This window comes from Cnephaeus nilssonii (assembly GCF_951640355.1).
Source record: "Cnephaeus nilssonii genome assembly, chromosome: 9".
NCBI classification, from domain to species: domain Eukaryota; kingdom Metazoa; phylum Chordata; class Mammalia; order Chiroptera; family Vespertilionidae; genus Cnephaeus; species Cnephaeus nilssonii.
In genome coordinates this window covers 21,605,565-21,626,077 of record NC_137080.1, presented here as the reverse complement: position 1 = coordinate 21,626,077, position 20,513 = coordinate 21,605,565, and the positions used below count along the sequence as shown (strand labels likewise).

The window sequence follows — 20,513 nt, the reverse complement described above, 5'->3', positions numbered from 1 at the left end:
TACATTTCTTTGCATCCAATTTCACAACTTACTTCATGGGTGTGTTCTTTTGAGAAGTTGTAATAATGATAGTCATAATTAATACTTTCTATAGTGTTTCATGAGTTAAAAGAACTCTTTTTTATACATAATTTTATTTAACTCCTGTACAATAGATTTATTTACTACATTTTCAGCCAAGGTTACTTTGCTATTAGATCTCTGGATCTGAAACGTGGGTCTTCTGACACCGAGTCCTGTGTGATTTTGCTATTTTATGCTGCTTTTAGAGTGACATTGTCAGAAAGGCATGTGGGCTGGAAACCAAGCTCTGCCTGGGGATTAATCCTCTGCTTTCTCTGATCAGGTTTCAAGAGATGGACGTCTGCAGAGCAGAAGTGGAGCCTCTTTGCCTATCTTAGTCATGGCCCTGTATGGAAGAGTGTTCGAGAAGGACCCTCCACGCTTAGGGCAGGGACCAGGAAAATCACAATGATTCCCCTTTACCGGCTCCCTTTCAGGATTAGCCTGGCAAAGAAAAGGAAAAGAAAAAAAAAGGAGACCCCTTAATGTCTGTTTATAAGAGATGTCATAAATTTGCTGAAATAACAAAGGAATTTTTAAAAAACAATAGATGTGTGAACAAAGATCTTTCTTTGAAAAGTGAAGCCATTCATTTTTATAGCTTCAACTAGTATTTCTGAGGCAATAGAGTATATTTTATTGGTGTGCAAAATAAAGTTTTTTTTTTCATGAGCACCAGTTCAGGCTATATTATAATAATTAGAGACTTTCTATTAAAAACCAAAGAGAACAAAATAAAAATAGTTGTATTGAGTCCCATGCAAACGTATGTATTGTTTATGTTGGGGATGGAGAAACTTTTCTCTTTCTCCCTTAGTTTTTCTGGCTAGTGTTACCAGACCAAAGAAGTCTGTTTGCCTACACGTATCAAAGTCCAATCAAAGAGGAACAGGAGTTTGCAGCCAAGAAAGTAAGGGCTTATTAGTTGAGGAAATGGCACCAAGCCTGGAGTCACAAGTAAAATAGTGCTCAAAAGCCTGACTTCCCGATGGCTTCCAGGGGATGGGTTATATAGGGGGGGAATCATTCATCATGGTAGCTAAAGGAGTTGGAATGTAGTCTCTACTGATTGGTTGGGGCCAGTGTAGGGCATAGTTGATGATTGTACATGTTAACCAGGGCATGGTTCTGTCTGGTTTGTGAATATGTGATCAGCAGGGTTGGTTAGCTTTCGTAGGCCTGTGGCTGAAACACAATTGAAGTCAAGATGTTATCTTTAGCCCTAACCAGTTTGGCTCAGTGGATAGAGCGTCGGCCTTCGAACTGGAGGGTCCCAGGTTCGATTCCGGCCAAGGGCATGTACCTTGGTTTCGGGCACATCCCCAGTTGGGGGTGTGCAGGAGGCAGCTGATTGATGTTTCTCTCTCATCGATGTTTCTAACTCTCTATCCCTCTCCTTTCCTCTCTGTAAAAAAATCAATAAAATATATATTTTTAAAAAGATGTTATCTTTAGCTTGACAACACTGTTTCTGTGGTCAACAGACATACAGATTTGTTCTAAGATAGTTTGATGCTGACCACAATCTGATGTCCTAAGGGCTTAATGATTAAGGAAAGGAGTGGACGTGGACAGAAAGGAGAAAGGATCATGTTAAAGAAATGAGGTTTCTGAGCCCTCACACTGTTCAAATAATTTAAGACAGACAGTAGATTAATAGGAGAGAATCAAGTATTTATTTATTTATTTATTTATTTATTTATTTATTTTTATTGACTTTAGAGAGGAAGGGAGAGGGAGAGATAGAAACATCAATGATGAGAGAGATTCATTGATAAGCTGCCTCCTGAACACCCTACACTGGGGATCGAGCCCACAACCCAGGCATTTTCCCTGACTGGGAATCGAACCGGGACCTCCTGGTTCATAGGTTGACACTCAATCACTGAGCAACGCGGGCCAGACAAGAATCAAGTTTTAATAAATGCACATAGGAAATTTACATAAGCATGAAAACTCCAAAGACATAAAGCAAAATGAGATATATATGCCACTTAGAGCTAAGGAGGGAGAGGTAAGGCAGTTCATTAAGGGGATATGAAAAGAGTTATTGTTTACAATATTAAGCCATCTTCAAACAGTGGGTCACAAAGAGGACATTGAGCAGATGGACTTTGCTAGGTTCCTCCAGTCAATTCTATCTAGTTTATATTAAAACTAGAGGCCCGGTACACGAAATTCACTGAGCCCAACCTGTATCCTCTCCAATCTGGGACCCCTCAGGGGATGTCCAACTGCCGGTATAGGCCCGACCGGCAGTTGGACATCCCTCTCACAATCCAGGACTGCTGGCTCCTAACTGCTCACCTGCCTGCCTGCCTGCCTGATCACCCCTAACCACCTCTGCCTGCCAGCCTGATCACCCCTAACTTACCCCTCTGCTGGCCTGGTCACCCCCAACTGCCCCCCCCGCCCCCGTCGACCTGGTTGTCCCCAACTGCCCCCGCCCATCAGCCTGGTTGCCCCTAACTGCCCCCCCCCATCAGCCTGGTCACCCCCAACTGCCCCCCTGCTGGCCTGATCACCCCACACAGCCTGCTTGTTCAGTCGTTTGGTCATCCCTCACTAACCCCCCTGCCTGCCTGGTTGCCCCACAGAGCCTGCTGTTCAGCTATTACTGTGACAGTGTCATGGACAATTTTCATATTCCTCTATTATTAGTATAGATATAGTCATCTATGATGATAGCTCCCTCCCTGGAGCAAGTCCTTGGTCTAAATTATTTTAGGAAATAAGGGGGAATGTTGTAAGTGGCAGGAAAGGCACCATGTGTCTGACCAGTGGGGTCAGATCAAACTGGATTCAGAAACCTTAGTACTTGGTCTTGGCTAGGAAGATTTCAAAGTCCAGCCCAAACTGTAAGGTTTTAAGGGTAGAGATTTTAGGGGAGGTCCTAGGGAAAGATCTTAATGGACTATTCAGCAGTTTCCCAGGTGTGTCCTTTCAGGATTGTGGTCTCCAATTGAAACGCAGGCAGATAGGGCAGAGGTCCAGTGGAAAACAAAGGCAGGTGGAACATAGGCAGGGGCAGACATGGCAGTTTGAGCAGTCTAACCACAGGAACCTACCGAGCAGAAATAATAAAATGTTTCTGGACTCAAAGTGGGAGGCATGGGAAACCAAGGGAGGGCCTGCAGTAAACAAGATGTATGAACACATAGAAACAGAAAAAGTTCAGCACAGGAACAGAGAAAGTTTAGGTCCATTGCTGGGCAAGAACAATGGAGGGAATCAATCAGGTGACGACACAGGTAGACATAGAGCAGGCTTGTAGCAAATATATACCCCTGGACTACAAGGCTTTAATGGGAAGCCCATTATTGGGTCCCCCTCCCCTTGCGGGAAGTCTGAATCTGCTTGTAATAAATTTTCCACACTTAAATCTTCTGGGCTGAGTAGGTCATTCATCAGCGTCATGAGACATGACCCAGGGAAAACACCTTGGCTCACTGTTGTGCTTATCACAATGACTGATTGGCCTGCACCAGGGCAGGGGGTCATTATTCAAAGCAGCTGGTCCGAATGTCAGCTTTGGCTGGTTTTGTTGCTTATCTTGGCCTGGAGTAGAAATACAGAGGCATAGATGCTATCTCTAGAGAGGAAAGGTCAGGGGGTCCAAACCACTTGACCAGAGATCTGCTAGTGGAGGAAAGGTCACCCTGGGGGCAAGGTCCCACTGTACAATTGATTGTCCGTTGCAAGGCACACGGGGCTTTCCACCCCGTGACCTTCTGTACCTGGCCCAGCGTCCTTGCTCTGCTCCTATCTGTCTAACTGCCTACAGCAGGAAGATCAAAAGTTTTTCCTGAGCTGTCTGGGTTTTAATAGTTTTCAGCTTGAAATAATCTGTGTGCCAGAGTGGCACATCTTGGGGTGACTCATTCTGAACCCATACAGTTATAATGTAAACAGCTCTATCAAGTAGATTAATGTCAATAAAAAACTGACACTGTTCTAGCCATTAAATATTAACATTGTGGACCCAGAGAATTATCATTCATTTGATGTGAACCCTGGAAAGGAATTTATTTGCTGAGATGGACTTCCCTTGGTCAACTAAGGGTCCCAATTTTTTTAAAAATATGTCTTTATTGATTTTTAGAGAGAGAGGAAGGGAGAGGGACAGAGAGATAGAGACATCAATAATTGATTGGCTGCCTCCTGCATGCCCCCTATTAGGAATTGAGCCGGAAACCCAGGCATGTACCCTGACAAGGAATCCAACCATGACCTCCTGGTTCCTGGGTTGGAGCTCAATCACTGAGCAACACTGACCAGGCCGAGGGCCCAAATTTTATAAATAATAAGAGCCAGAGGGAAGACGGGGGAGAGTGGGTGGAAAGTGATCAACCAAAGAACTTGTATGCATATATGCATAACCCATGGACACAGACGATAGGGTGGTGAAGACCTGGGGTGGGGGTGGGCACATGGTGGGGGGGGTACATAGAAGAGGTCAATAGGGGGGGGGAGGGGGACATATGTAATACTTTCAACAATAAAGATTTAATTTTTTTTTTTTTTAAAGGAGCCAGTGATTTGTTGACAGGAGCACCTCACATACTCTGTATACCCAGAAGAACCTCAGACTGAACTCTCAGCTTCCCATACTATCCCCACTTGTTTACACTGTCTGAGTCAACCACTGCAGGGAAACCCTGTTTTTTTTTCAACAGATTGATACCTGCCCTGTCCAATAAAAACTGCACAATTTGAATATCTCATTTACATAAAGCAGATGTAATTGCAACATGGGCTGGAATGTGTAAAAGGAGTCCTCCCCTACATCTTGGGGAATGCAGTTTAGGTTGCTACCTGAGTCTGTGTCTCCCAGGCGGCAGCTGCTTTCGAGATAGGCTAGTAAACCAGGACAAGTGGAATAGGGAAACTGAGACAGACAGTTAAACAGCAGTGTGCAGCCCTGTAGAAAATCTAGATGCCAAGCAGTTTGCCCCCATCCAGTAAATCCTTTCTTCCCTAAACCAAGGACACTTAAGAGTAAATGGTTTGCACTCCCCCTACTCCCCAGCCAGAAGGTAAGTAGCTTAGATCACCCTACTCAAGGGAGATAGCAGAAATCCAGTTACTGCCTTTTCCCAGCCACACCCAAGGACAGATGAAGTTAAGAGAATAAATCTAATTTTGATACATCAGCATAAAGCTGATGAATATTCTATTGAGATCCTCTCCTAAACATCCAGCTTTTTTATTATATTTTTAAAATATATTTTTATTGATTCCAGAGAGGAAGGGAGAGGGAGAGAGAGATAGAAACATCAGTGATGAGAGAGAATCACTGATCGGCTGCCTCCTGCATACCCCACACTGGGGATTGAGCCTGCAACTGGGGCATGTGCCCTGATTGGGAATCGAACCGTGACCTGGTTCAATTCATAGGTCGAAGCTCAACCACTGAACCAGGCTGGCTGGGTTAAATGTCCAGCCTTTAAAACCCCCCAAAATGAAGGTCCCAGCATTTGCTATCCCTCCCATGAGTACACTTGCACCTTACCCCTCCCTCTCAGCTCCCCCCACAGACATGCATCTACTAACTCTAAGGGACCCCACGAGGCTTGCAATCAGGGCAGCAATGGACAGTGGCATTTCATCCCAAGCAACCCCCCTGATTCTGTCCCCAAGGCCCCCCTTTCTCTGACTTAGTGAGCCAAAGCAGCCCAGTTTAGAGCCATTTTCTCACCTAATTCCCCTCCTGATGAGGGGCAGAGGGAGGGGGGACATAGACCAATGATTAAGGCTGTTTTGTAGTGAGCCAGTGCCCCTGGGCCGTGACCTTCACAAGTTCTACTTTCCCCTTTGAGACAGGAAGGCCAGGAAGTTTCAAACTTTAAGATATTTCTTTTCCCCAGAAAAGAAATATCTTAAAGTTTTACCAGTTAGGCTCTGGTAAATAGTTTCCCTTGAGGGCAGGCTTTTGATAAGGAGAACAAAATGCTCAGGGCTTATTTCAAAGTGGGTTTATTTCTCTTCCTTCTTTAGGAAGCATGAGGCCAGAGGTGTTTTGTTTTGTTTTCCTCAATTGTTTGCCCAGAGAATCTGTTGGGGTTCTTGGAGGTAAAACTGACAAAAGTGTGAGCATTTTCCTAACACTAAAGTCCCCTTGTTTTTTAACTCTGAAGTTTATCCACACTGAGCCTCTAGCAATTCATCAAGGAGAGTTGAAGTGGTCATACCAGTGTGGATGTAAAAGGGGTTCTATGGAAAGTAACCTCCCAGGACGATCTTAAATTCCTAATTGGGCAGGTCATGGTGAGTAGTCATGCCCGGCCTTAAGCAAGACCTGCCCACTGTTTCTGTGAATCTAGGTTAGCACATCTCTGAAATTCCTCCTTTCAGACTTGGCTAATACATGCCCAGAAGGCCATAAGCAAAACCACCCTCCAGAGAGCACATGATCTTATTAACTATCCTGTAATCCAATCCCTGCCTCGCTTTCTCCAGCCTTCACGTAATCTTCCTTTTAGTCCCTCCTTAATTCCAAATGCATGAAAGGAAAACTACAAAGCTGTCATTCATCCAAGCATTTGAGATCTTGCTTCCTGGCAATTGTCATCAGGTTTGGCTCAAATAAACGCAGAAAAATTCCCGACAGGCTTGGACATTTTTATGTCAACATCAGTGCTGGCTCCAGCAGTGGACTTCTGCTCCAGGTAAGCCTCTCTCTCTAATTTTGGGGCAAAGTTTGTCTTGTGACCTCAGTTCTCTGCTGGATCTAAGAAAAATGGTTGATTTTTCAGTTCAGCTTTTTCCTTGTGAAGATGGGAGAGGCATCTTTCAAGCTCTTTATATGTCAGACTGGATACCAATGGGAGCTTCTTACTATAATTTTTAACTTAATAACATCAAACAAGTAATTTTTTAAACCTCTTTATAGCTCATGGCACTTTCAACTTTTATTTCGGAACTTGCTTTTATAAATTGTTATGTACACACTACATCTCACTGTGAAGTATGCGGATCCCCAGCCATCTGGGAACGGACACCAAAAGGAGGTCAGCAAGTAGAGGGACTAGGGTTTGCCGTAGACTGAGGAGGGCGGAGCAGGCACAGCCTCTTGGTTACCTTGGTAGCCACAGAATAAATTTATTATAGCACTGAAGCAAAAAACTCAGACATATCCATCTGCAAACTGAACTTTAATAACACCATCCACAATAAAATGGATAAGCATAAATAGTTCTGTAAATATAAAAATATTATACTTAATTTGCAACTGAAACAAAATTTGCCTACTTATTCTATATCAAAATCTTTAAGGCCCCCCCCCCCCCATTTTCTATTATGTTCTCTTCCAACTACTTCTATTTCTCTCTTTAGTCCTTACTCTTAGTCTCCTTGTCATTGTTTCTCCTTCCCTAGTAACCCTATGGTCAGCAGCCTCTAAGATGGTCCCCAATGATCGCTGCCTCATTCATGCATGACCTTGTGTCAAGTGTGGGCTGGACCTACTGACTTGCTTTTAATGAATAGAATACAACTGAAGTGATGAGGTGACACCCCGCGTTAGATTAACTAAGAGACTGCAGCTTCTATCCTGGGAGGATTCTCTTGCTCTCTGGCTCTTAGGGCAGCCAGAAACAATAGTGTGAGCAAGACCTGAAGCAAGGAACTCACATCTCTGGGCAACAGTCAATGGGGACCTGAGGCTTGCCACCAACCATGTATATGAGCCTGGAGTTTGGAAATGAATCCTTCCCAGCCAAGCTTTGAGATAACTGCATCCCAGGCACCAGCCTGATTGCAGTCTTGTGAAAGAGGCACCCAGCTACCCTGGCCCAGATTCTGGACCCACAGGAAACAGGAGATCACACATGTTTGCTGCCCAAAGCCACTAAATCTTAAGGCAATTTTTATATAGCAATGACCCTTTTGTATTCCTCTTTGTCCTAGCTTCCCCATTTTGAGGAAACTAAGGTGAATAAAGTGTAGCATTTAGATATTCATATTCTGATAGTGATACTGCTATCAAAATTGCAAAGCTATTTTAGTCTTCAAATTATTTATACCTATAAAGTTCTAAAACATGAATTCTAAGACTTCCTATGTGTCAGTCCTAACCACCTGTACTTTAGAATGTGACCTTATTTGGAAATAGGATAGTTTTAGATGAAATTAGTTAAGATGAAGTCATTCTGTAGTAGGCTGGGCACTAAATCCGATGACCGGAGTTTTTACAAACAGAAAATTTGGACTCCAGTGTGCACACACACACGGGGAGAAGATAGCTGTCTACACAGCGAGAAGCCTGAGTAATCCTGTCCTCACAGCCCTCAGAAGTGCAGTAAGGAGTGTTATATAGAGTGTGTTTACATTATGGCTATGATGTGAAGCCATCATGTGTTTTTAACGCTAGATGTTGTGATTTGTCTTTAAAGCAATAAGTTCTGAGAACCACGTGCTTCATTGTAATTTCTCTCTATAAACACTAGGGCTTGCTGTGTTTTTCAACAGTCCTTGGACTTCAGCATGATTACTTCTCAGCTGCTGGCTTGTGTGGCAATTTCAGTTTTCTGTGTCTTAAAAGCCAGCTCCCTGGACACCTTTGTTGCAGCTGTTTATGAGCATGCAGTGATTTTGCCGAATGCCACCCTCACGCCAGTGCCCCGTGAATTGGCATTGGGGTTAATGAGCAGAAATCTGGACCTTTTGGAGGGAGCAATCACATCAGCAGCAAAACAGGTACCTCCTCTTGAGTATGCTGGCTTCTATGTGGAGAGAGAGTGTGGTCCCAAGAGACAGAGTCAATTACCAGGGTCAATTAAATATGTGTCCGAGTATGTATTTGCATATGTGTTAATGAAACCGGACAACTAATGGGTCTGGGCTGCCTGTCACTACTTGAGCCAATTAAGCAGACACAGGGTTTGTTATGGCAGAAATCATGTGGGCGGGAAGCGACAAACCATACGCACTCGGAGGTCAGAAAAGGACTGTTTATTCCATTACTGCCGGCAGTAAGAGAGAGCAGCAGGCCATCCACAAAAATCTGCTTTGCACCCTTCCATAAACCAGCGGCTTATGGGGTAGAAGAACAAAGATTATATGGGGAAGTGGGCAAAAGGAATAAGAATGGGTATGCAAAAGGAATAAAATTGGGTATTACAGGCGTCAGGGAGTAGGCAAATGGAATAAAAATGGGTAAAATGGTTACAGATTACTGGCAATGTGGACTAGGGGGTGGGGTGCCTCCGGGATTCCATTGTTTCAACAACAAGGTTGTTAATCTTTCCATGATGATAGGCAGTTCTCAGTAAAAGGAGAGTGGGCTGCATTCCTCAATTAACTCCCATGTCCCGGGGTCTACTACTCTCGGCCTGGTTAGAATGTGCTTTCTCTAATCCGAACAGAACCATCACAGATAACAGAGCATGATTAATATTTCTGCCCCTAACATTAAGGTAGGTGAAGACATATATGTCAGGGTAGCCAAGAACTTTTGTTTTCCCCAAATAATTAGAAAAAGGACATTGTTACTTCCCTAATAGTGAGACAAACTTAAGAACGGCTTGGTTATCATTCAGGGGCAGCACTCCTTTGAGAAACTTGCTGTAAGTTCAACGACTTTGTTGCTCTTTTCTGCTACAGATGGAGGGTGGAGGGTAAATGGGTCAGGGGCCACGTGCTATTTTTAGAGTATTAGTGGCCTTGGTGCACTTTGTTCTCTTAAGAGTGTGCAGGGTTTTAGGTTAGTTTATAACACCAAAACAAGCTTAAGTTGCAAACTTCTTAACCGTATGTATTATATACTTCAAACTTCATTCTAATTACAAGATACTTCATAATATTAATACATGCTGATGTATGTTTTATATATGTATATAATTTATATAAATCTATTATATACTTCATACTTCATTTTGATTAGATAAAATTATATGTGTTTTTTTTATTATTTTATGTTTTATTCTGTATTAGTTTCAGGTGTACAGCATAGTTGTTAGGAAATCATGTACTTTACAGAGTGGTCCCCCCAATATTTCAAGTTTCCATACATAGTGATTATGATATCATTGACTATATTCTCTATGCTATAATTTACATCTTTGAGACTATTCTGTAACTACCGATTTGTAAAAAGTATATATGCTAATGCATAGTAAGTCCTTGAGTTAAATGAAAGGTTTAAGGTTAAGTATGTGGTTTAAATAAGATATTCATAACTCAGGTATAGACAGATATGTTAAATGTCATGAAAGTCAAGGGTATATACATATAACATATCTATTAATACACATTCTTATACATAAAAAAAATCCTCTTCCAGGGTGACTCTCCCACCCGAAGGTGCCCAGGTTGTACCTCTAGGCCCCCTCCTGAGAAGCAGGAATCATGTTTGCAGGGTACACAGCAAGGAAGGCTGGAGCAGAGGAAAAGTGAAACAGAATTTGAGTTATAAATCAACTCCACACACTCAGGTACAGGAGTTGATCTAAGTTCAGGGAGGGGGTGATTTGGGGAAGAGCTAGGTTATAGTTAACAACTGCAATGGGTGTCAACTTGTGAGTAGCCTGGAAAGCTATTCCTGCTTAGAAAAAAAAAAAAAGAAAGAAAACATCTATAATGATAAAAGTGTAATATGCTAATTAGACCGACGTCCTTCTGGAAGAAGCCAGGGCTGCGAGGAAGGCTGGGTCCTGGGTGCCAGAGGGAAGCCGGTGCCGGCAGCTGGGGGAAGGAAGGCCTACTCTTGCACACATTTCGTTCATTGGGCCTCTAGTTATAAATAAAGGATGATGTCAGGATTGGAAAATGCAAGTGGTTGGGCAAAGAAAATGAATTATAAGAGTATAGAAAACAAAGGAATAAGATTGAAAGGAAAAAAATACACCTGAAGGTTGTTCGTCAGCCACTCAATTCCTCAGGTCCTCTTGCAGGCAGGCCCCTCTTCGGTTGTTTGCTTATTTGAGAAAAATTTTAATTAAGCTACATGTTTAACAGGGTGCACATATTATTGTGACTCCAGAAGATGGTCTTTATGGCTGGAACTTCAATAGGGAATCTATCTACCCATACCTGGAAGATATCCCAGACCCTCAAGTGAACTGGATCCCTTGTAATCATCCCAACAGGTAAACAGACAGACTTAACAAATTCAATCATGAACATGAGCTTACTTCACTTGGGAAAATTTTTGCAGAAGATCATTGCATAAGATCCACTATCAACTCTAAGTTTCAAAACGGCTTTATTATTTTTCATCTCATTTGGAAATATTTAATAGAAAAGTAAATATGTATTATAAAATCACAGAAATCAGTGCTGGAAGGTAACATAGAAACCATCCAATCCACTGAGGGGCTGAATCTGGTCATGGGGTAGCTGGTTAGTGGGAGAACCAGATCCAAACTCTAGTCTTCTGACTTCTTACTAGCAAACAGAAAATTTTTTCCCCCATTGTGTCTATAATTCGAAAAGTGTCTGAGTAAATAGCAAAATAGTCATGTGTCAGTTTAGAATTTCAAATTTTTCTTTCTCATCCATAAGATAGTTAGTTGATGAGGTTAATGTATACAGAATCCTTAAAGCCTAAGCTAATTGTCAATCTAGGAGGTGATATAGCAGAACTATGTAAGTAATTTTAATCAAGTCTAGTCCAAAGAAATATGAAGTGTGATGAAAGTAGCACTGTTACTTTTAATATAAGCAAAACAATATCTGATGCACCTAAGACATTCGTGTCAGTTAACTCACTTATTTCCAAATGTTAAAATTCTAGAAATTTCTCTTTTGGAATTGCTCTCAAAACTACACAAGCTACTGTAACTGCTTATAGAGTCACCTTGATTTTGATAAAGTTTAGTATTATTTATAGCAGTGATGGCGAACCTATGACACGCGTGTCAGCACTGACACGCGTAGCCATTTCGATGACACGCGGCCGCTGAGGCGGCTGCATGCCGAGGATGAAACATTTGCTGCTCCTGAGGATGAAACATTTGCGACTAGAGTCTTGGAGTTAGTTTTTTCCTCAAAGTGACACACTACCCGAGTTATGCTCAGTTTTTTGGCGAAGTTTGACACACCAAGCTCAAAAGGTTACCCATCACTGATTTATAGTAATTATCTACTCATATTTCATTGTATCATAACTATTTTTATTTTTCCATTTCTCATGCTAGAAATTCAGTTTCTAAAAGCCCCTCTGTTATCACTTCCATTGTAAAGTGACTTTATTTGGTTCTTTTTAAAAATTCTCACTTTTAGAGCGTGGAAGAGAGAGGGAAAGACAGAAACATCCATGTGAAAGAAATACATTGATTGGTTGCCTTTTGCATGAGCCCTGACCAGGGCCCAGGCCAGGGAGGAGCCTGCAACTGAGATACGTGCCCTTGACCAGAATTGAACCCGGGACCCTTCGGTCCTCAGGCAGATGCTTCATCCACTGAGCCAAACCAGTGAGGGCTTCACTTGGTTTTTAATGGCTCTTCCCTAGAACCAAATTTCCAAGAGCCTCCAGAAAACCCCCATTTCAAAGAGCCTTGTTTTCTATTTATATTTTTCATCAATTACATCTCCGTTCCTTGCCTTCATTCAGTTATTGAGCAAATTTTTTGAGAACCTATTATTTACAGCAAGCATGTCAAACTCGCGGCCCATGGGCCACATGCAGCCCACAACGAATGTTCTTGTGGCCCAGCCAATATAACGGTATGTAAGAAACATTTTAATAAAAATTTCGTAACTTAATTTTTACAATATCCTGTTATACATCATTTTTAATAACGAACTACAACGTTCACTAATGATTGATTATTATAATCGTGTTGCATCCATTTCCCTTACGCACCTTACACGCAGGTACACCATTCCTCTCCACTAATACTAGCAGTGAATATTTCAGCAGCCAATTGCCACATCATCAGTCTTGTATTGACTTGTTTGGTGCGTGCAACAGGAAATATTTCACTTTTGAAGAACAGGAAAAATAGATTTATTTGCGTTATGTTTATTAATTTGTGCAGTTATTCAGTGTCTGGTAAGTTAATGTTCAAGAAAAAATATTAATTTTTATTAAAATGTTCTACTATTTTATGTTAACAATTACTCATTTATTTCAGCCCTTTGTTTTCAGCATGTCTCTATTGAAATAAAGTTACGTTTCTATGAAAATTGAAGCTTTTGTTTTTTTGTGGCCCACAGACACTTAACCCTTGTTTATTTGGCCCATGTTAGCTCTTGAGTTTGACATGCTTGATGTACAGGTACTATTCTGGAAAATGGGATGACCAAAACAGATTAAAAATATTGACCTGGAAAGACTTGATAAATGTTTTTCAAGTGGCTCAATGTGTTATATTTATTTCTGTGCATTTCCTATAGAATTGAAGCAAATGATGGATAAAACTATCAAATGGTCACTTAAATGCATTAAAATAAATTTTTAAATGTGTTCTTCTACTTGTGGTCTTTTACAAGGATATATTTTTAGGTGATTGGTATGGTTTTGTACCAATTTATAGAATTAATGGTCTAGATTTAATACTCAATGAAAGCTTTCATTAATATTGCCAGCAGATGGCACCACATTTTCATTCATTCAACAGCTCTCCTAGTCTTAGCTATTATTCAATAACCTAGTAGTAACCATTTTTTAAATTATTTTTGTGTGGTGCCAATACAAAATAAAATATGGATAGATATTACATATTCTGAGATCTCACTTTTCAAAATTGCATTTTCATTCCTTTTCTGGGACAACTGGTAATATGATAAAAGTAAAGAAATTAAGCATTAACAAATGTTCTTGTATTCCCGTCTTTCCATACTGGCTGGCACCATTCTAGCCCAACTCGTGTTGTCTCTAATCTCAACTATTGAAATGACTTCCTAATGGTTTCCCTACACTTAGTCTCTAACCATTCTAGTACATTTTATACTGTGATGTCCTATTAAAGAAAATTCAGATCCTGTTACCTCTGTCCTCAAAGCATTTAATGGTACCTCCTTGTCTATTAAATTTGGAACAAGTTTCTTAGCCTCTTGTGCGAGTTCTAGCCCTTATGACTCCAAATAGGCAAAGGTTCTAAACAGTTTTTTTAAAAAAGAAATTATCTTTATTGCTGAAAGTTATACAGATATACCCTTTTTGTCCCCATTCATCACTTCTAACTCACTCCTTCCCCCAATGCCAGGCCTTTACCAGACTATTGTCTGTGTCAATGGGTTATGCATATATGCATATAAGTTCTTTGGTTTATCTCTTCCACCCACCCACCCTGCCTTCCCTCTGAGGTTCATCAGTCTGCTGAACAGACACTTTTCCAAAGAAAACATACAAATGGCCACTTTTCCAAAGAAAACATACAAATGTGAAAAGATGCTCAACATCACTGATCATTAGGGAAATGTAAATCAATACCACACTGAGATATCACTTCACATCTAGTAAAATGGCTATTATAAAAAAGATGAGATAACCAATGCTGGAGAAAACATGGGGGAGAAAACCCTCGTGGGAATGTAAATTGGTGCAGCCACTATGGAAAGCAGCATGATAGTTCCTCAAATAATTAAAAAATAGGACTACCATGTGATCCAGCAATATCACTTCTGGGTGTTTCCAAAGGAAGTTTCCAAGATATCTTGAAAAGATATCTGCACTCCCATGTTCCTTGCAGCATTATTTACAACAGCTAAGACATGGAAGCATTTTAAGTGTCTATCAACACATAAATGGACTAAGAAAATGTGGTAGACAGAGTAGTCCTCCCTTATCTGTGATTTTGATTTCCTGGTTTCAGTTACCTACCTGTGGTCAACTGTGGCCCAAAAATATTAAGTGGAAAATCGCAGAAATAAACAATTCATAAGCTTTAAATTGTGCGCCATTCTGAGTAACGTGATAAAATCTATCACTGTCCCACTCTCCCATCCAGGATGTGATTCATCCCTGAGTCCAGTGTATCCACACTGTACAGGACACCCACCCATTAGTCATTTAGTAGCCATCTGTTATTGGATCAACTGATGCGGTTTCACAGTGCTTGTGTGCTGGTAACCCTTATTTTACTTAATAATGGCCCCAAAGCACAAGAGTAGTGATGCTGGCTATTTGGACATGATAAAAAGAAGCTATGAAGTACATCCTTTAAGTTGAAAAGTGAAAAGTCTCATCTTAATAAGGAAAGAAAAATCATATGCTAAGGTCGCTGAGATCTACGGCAAAACCAACCTTCTAGCCCTGAAATTGGGAACAGGGAAAAAGAAATATGTGCTAGTGTTGTTGCTACACCTCAAACTGAAGAATTTATGTCCAGTAAGTATGGCATTTGGTCTTTCTTCAGGATGGTACCTCGTGGTTTATTTTTTCCTGGTTATTTGTATGCCTTATGATTTTTTTTTGATAAATGGACATTTGAATTTTACAATGTGATAACTGGAAATCAAAACTTCTCCCTTCTGCAGGGTTTTGTATCTCTTGTTTGTTTGTTTGTTTTGATTGTTACAGGCTGTTTCTGTGCTGGGCATAAGCTTGAGGCGTACCTTAAGGTCTTCTGAGGTCTTTTGTTAGCCTGTGCCTTTCCCTGGGCATGTGCGGTGACTTTCTAAATTCTTCTACACATGCGATTGCTTTTTTATGTCCTAGTCCTTAAATGTCTGGCACCCAAAAGGGGACAAAAAATAAAGACCTTACAAATCCCCTAGAAGTCACTTGCAACAATTCATGAGGGGTGCAACAAAGGCTGCCTGCCCCTGAGTCTGCATCTCCGAGATCAGAAGCAGTTATCAATGCTCAGAACACAGATCCCCAATATTTGGAGGAAAGGGGCCTTATTGCTCACCCTGCTCCCACAAGCTGCCCGCAAGGTGCTCTGGGAACACCTGCATGGCTGCCTGCCCTGGGGGCTGGGGTAAAGATGGGTCATGGGTAGTCACTGCTGAACTAAGTGTTAAAATAGACTGGAATTAACTCAATTTACCCTCCAGGCCCTCCCCTGAAAGTTTCAAGCCTTCAAATAAACTGCAGAGTTCCGAAGTATTATATCAGACCGATTCTGCAAGTGCAATTGTTATCTAAGGGGAGGAATAGATTCCTGGTGCTTCCAACTTTGCCATCTTCCTAGAATCCTCGTTCTAAGTTGACCTTCTTTCATTCAAAATATTTTTTTAATGCCTGTTTTCTGTCAGGCATGGGTTCAGTGAACAGGAGATGTGTGTGTATTTGGCCCATAATATCTATAAGATGTACTATACAATATATGAGTAACACATAAATGATTATGGATGATGATAAATGCTATGAAGAAAAAAATACATGGCCTGGAGTGTTACTCTAGAACCATTTCCTACAAATGAATTCCCACAAGCATGTACTTCCTCTGAAGTCTTTTTTTGTTTTAATCTTTCCCTTCTACTATGTTATTTAGAATTTATTTTTTAATGTGCATATTGCATGGTAGGTTCAGGCTGCTATCATCCTGAGTTTTATTAAAAGCTAAGCTTGATTTTTGTTTTCCTCTTCCAATAACACATACCAGATTTGGCCACACCCCAGTGCAAGAAAGACTCAGCTGCCTGGCCAAGGAAAACTCTATCTACGTTGTGGCAAATATTGGGGACAAGAAGCCATGCAATGCCAGTGACCCCCAGTGTCCTTCTGATGGCCGTTACCAATACAACACTGATGTGGTGTTTGACTCTCAAGGAAAACTGGTGGCACGCTACCATAAGGTAGAATTAAATGCAAATCATTAGTAATGCATAACAAAATAAAGTGGACAAGAGGGGGAAATCCTTATAATTGATAACTAGAGGCCTGGTGCATGAAAATTCATGCACTGGAGTGGGGGGTCCCTCAGCCCAGCCTGCCCCCTCTCACAGTCCGGGAACCCTCAGGGGTGGGAGGCGACCTGGTGATCAGGGGAAGGTGATGCCCCATCACACCTCCGCTGCTGCCACTACCGGCAGCGCAAGCCTCAGCTGGCCCTGGTTACCTGAGCCTTGGGTCAGCCCTGGGCAGCTGAGGGGCTGAGGGGACTGGGGGATTCCAGAAGCAGGCAGGCAGAGTGGGCCCGGCCTTGCCTCGCGCCTGCCACCTTGGCAGGGCTGAGGGGACTGGGCGTTTTCATCTTGTGGCTGTGGGTGCCACCATCTTTGAGGGTATGGCAGTCAATTAGCATATTCCCTCCTTATTGGCTGTAGGTGCCACCATCTTTGAGGGCGGGGCAGTCAATTAGCATATTCCCTCTTTATTGGCTGTGGGCGCCACCATCTTTGCAATGACATGAGGGTCAATTAGCATATTCCCTCTTTATTAGATAGGATTATTAGATAGGAAATGCATACTTTAGAAGCTGAGTAGAGACAAAGCAGAGAAAGTGATGATTAGGTGTGGGAAGCTCCTATAAAGAGGCTCAAAAGGTTTCCTGTGCATTTAGGAACACAGGAGTATGTTGTTGGGAGTGCATGAGAATCAGTAGGACCTACCTGTGTTAAACTATATGTCACCTTTTGGACTGTCTCCTTTTAAAGACGTACTCTGCAATGGTTCAAGGCTAAAATGGAAAAGCGCTTACCAGATAGACTTGGTTTTAATGAGAAAGAAGCAAAGAAAGTCCTTTATCCTCAGAAAATAGAGGTGTTCTTGGCAAATATGCATTATCTATTTCACTCCTACCTCTTGTAAGATGCAAGGTCTTAAGAGAGAAGGATTCCCTTGTACATATCTAAAAATGTGGAGATTGAACCAAAGGCTCCTATTAGCCATAGTAATCTCAAGTTGTGCACTCTTTCCCTATGAAGCTGATGGTCATAGATGAAATTAGCACTGCCGAATCAATGTGCACTTGTACTTTTTCAGACACAGTGACATCCAGGCCAGCTTCTAAAAGGAGATTTCTCCTGCCTTCATCTTCTGTTCACTGCAGCAAAACCTTTTCTTGGGTGAAGATCAATTCAATGTACCCAAGGAGCCTGAGGTTGTGACTTTCGACACCGCCTTTGGAAGGTTTGGCATGTTCACGTGCTTCGATATACTCTTCCACGACCCTGCTGTGACCCTGGTGAAAGACTTCCATGTGGACACCATTCTGTTTCCCACAGCGTGGATGAATGTTTTGCCACATTTGTCAGCTATTGAATTTCACTCAGCTTGGGCTATGGGCATGAAGGTCAATTTCCTTGCATCAAATATACATCACCCCTCAAAGAAAATGACAGGTAATGTATAATTGTTAAGATTGACAAGCTTGATGGAATCCAAAAAGAAAAAAAAATTCTTTTCTAACTAATATGTACTCCTTAACACAATGTTTTTCAACGCTTTATTTTTGTGTATCTAGCTGGTGACAGGCTGTAGAATTAATCTTCATATAAATTGTTTCCAGATTTATTTAGTTTTATTCAAGTTGAATAACATCCTTTTACTTCCCCCTCCCCCCCCCCCCCACACTAAATTTGACACTTATGTGACAACTCTTCTTGGCTTCTTGGTGTCAGACTCTATTGGATTTTTATCATCTGTTGTCCTTAGCATATTTCACTGAAGTTAATAAAATATATACCTGAGAGGAAGTAAAATGTTAATGTGAGTTTAAAATAGTAACAACTATGTTACTATTTTCACTTTTCTGTTTCAAATGTCATTTCCAACTTATCGCTTCCAGGAAGTGGCATCTATGCACCTGATTCTCCAAGAGCATTTCATTATGATATGAAGACAGAGAAGGGAAAACTCCTTCTCTCACAACTGGATTCCCACCCAAAGCACCCAGTCGTGGTGAATTGGACTTCTTATGCTAGTGGAATAGAAGCATTTTCAACAAGCAACAAGGAGTTTAAGGGCACTGTCTTTTTTGATGAATACACCTTCTTGGAGCTCAGAGGAGTCACAGGAAATTATACAGTTTGTCAGAAAGATCTCTGTTGTCATCTAAGCTACAAGATGTCTGAGAAGAGAGCAGATGAAGTGTATGCCCTAGGGGCATTTGATGGACTACATACTGTTGAAGGGAGCTATCATTTACAGGTAATGATTATTTGGGTGGCAGTGGAGTTACCAGATAAAATATAAGATAGCCAGTTCAATTTAAATTTCAGGTAAACAATGAATTGTTTTTGGTATAAGTATGTCCAACTTTGGGGGATATGTATACTAAAAATGTTGTTTGTCTGAAATTCAAATTTAGTTAGGCATTGCTAACTTGCAATTGTCAATGTCAGTCTAATATTAAACTGGTTGGAAAAAGGCCAGGACATTTATTTTGCAGTACCAATGTTTGAAATGATATAATAATCACATTAGAGACTATTTTAATGGGTAATTAATGTCTGATATTTCCTACCTGAACAAAGTTAGCCATTTTCCCAATATGTTCACTAATGCCTATTTTGTTGTATACAGCTTAATAGTAAGTATGTCCTCGACACATATGGAGTTGATCTCTGAGATGTACAGTAAAATAGTTTATTGCTAAAAAGATTCAGCTATAAAGCAGGAACTGTAATAGTCTTATGTGATGGGACTCTAAAAAAAATCAGACTTCTTATTCTTCCCATTCTGGTCTTATCTTTCATGATCTGGTCTCCAATCCTTTTTCACCCAGATTATTGCAATATCCTGAGACTGAAAGCCCTTTGAGTGATGGAACTGCCCCCAAGGTGTAACATTTTGTATGCTGTGTGATAGGCACTCTACCAATGTTTGTTCATTTTAACAAACAACTATCAAGTACCTATTACATACCAGGTATATATTCTGTGTCTATTATATGAAAACTAGAGGCCCGGTGCATGAAATTCGTGCATGGGTAGGGTCCCTAGGCGTGGCCCATTGGGACCTTCCTTCCCCCAGCTTCTGGCCTGGGCCTTTCTTCCTTCCGTGCTGCCCCCTGATGGTTAGCACACATCATCGCACTGCAATATGTTTAACATTACTGGCATGAATAAGTACAATTTTGGTAGAATTTCCTGGGCTTATAATGACACAATGAAAGACAGATTACAGTAGGTTGAAAAGTTGAAGGGAAGTAAAAATTTTGCAAGAATGAGTGACTGTTTCCTCTTCAAAACTCTTTTTAAAAGTATATGCTAGTATATTTTTCTTGATTTCAGAGAGGAAGGGAGAGAGAGAGAGATAGAAACATTGATTGGCTGCCTCCTACATGCCCCCCACTGGGGATCAAGCCTGCAACCTAGGCATGTGCTGTGACCTTCTGGTTCATAAGTCGATGCTCAACCACTGAGCCATGCTGGCGGGGCCTTTTTCAAAACTCTTGTCTGATACAGGAGGAAGAGAAATGAGACAAGAACTAGATAGACACTCTGGCCACAAATGCTGTTTTTGGTTTTTGTTTCTCCAAAAGATGAGAGAACCTTAATTATTGTTAGGCCTAAGGGAAAGAGCAACAAAAAAGGTTGAAAATGTAGGACATCAGTGTTCCAAGGTACTGGAGAAAGGAGGGAAAATGGTATGGAGAAAATGCCCATCAATT

The 20,513-nt window shown here is 41.3% G+C and overlaps 2 protein-coding genes across 6 annotated transcripts in view; both read left to right on the top strand.

Annotated features, from left to right (window-relative positions):
• The window catches only part of VNN2 (vanin 2), a 39,550-nt gene extending 38,089 nt beyond the window's left edge, over positions 1 to 1,461 (top strand). For both annotated transcript variants that reach the window (XM_079780916.1, XM_079780915.1), the window contains one exon: positions 347 to 1,461. In XM_079780916.1, the coding sequence (XP_079637042.1) occupies positions 347 to 475 (129 nt within the window). In that variant the 3' untranslated portion in view covers positions 476 to 1,461. The remainder of the gene's footprint in view (positions 1 to 346) is intronic.
• A 5,103-nt stretch (positions 1,462 to 6,564) lies between these two features.
• The window catches only part of VNN1 (vanin 1), a 35,720-nt gene continuing 21,771 nt past the window's right edge, over positions 6,565 to 20,513 (top strand). For 3 of the 4 annotated variants that reach the window (XM_079780907.1, XM_079780906.1, XM_079780905.1), the window contains exons 1-6: positions 6,565 to 6,731; positions 8,533 to 8,760; positions 11,020 to 11,150; positions 16,560 to 16,752; positions 17,949 to 18,240; positions 18,687 to 19,048. In XM_079780907.1, coding sequence (XP_079637033.1) covers positions 6,567 to 6,731; positions 8,533 to 8,760; positions 11,020 to 11,150; positions 16,560 to 16,752; positions 17,949 to 18,240; positions 18,687 to 19,048 — 1,371 coding nt within the window. In that variant the 5' untranslated portion in view covers positions 6,565 to 6,566. Of the gene's footprint in view, positions 6,732 to 8,510; positions 8,761 to 11,019; positions 11,151 to 16,559; positions 16,753 to 17,948; positions 18,241 to 18,686; positions 19,049 to 20,513 lie in introns of all 4 variants that reach the window. The other variant, XM_079780908.1, reaches the window with a different exon arrangement.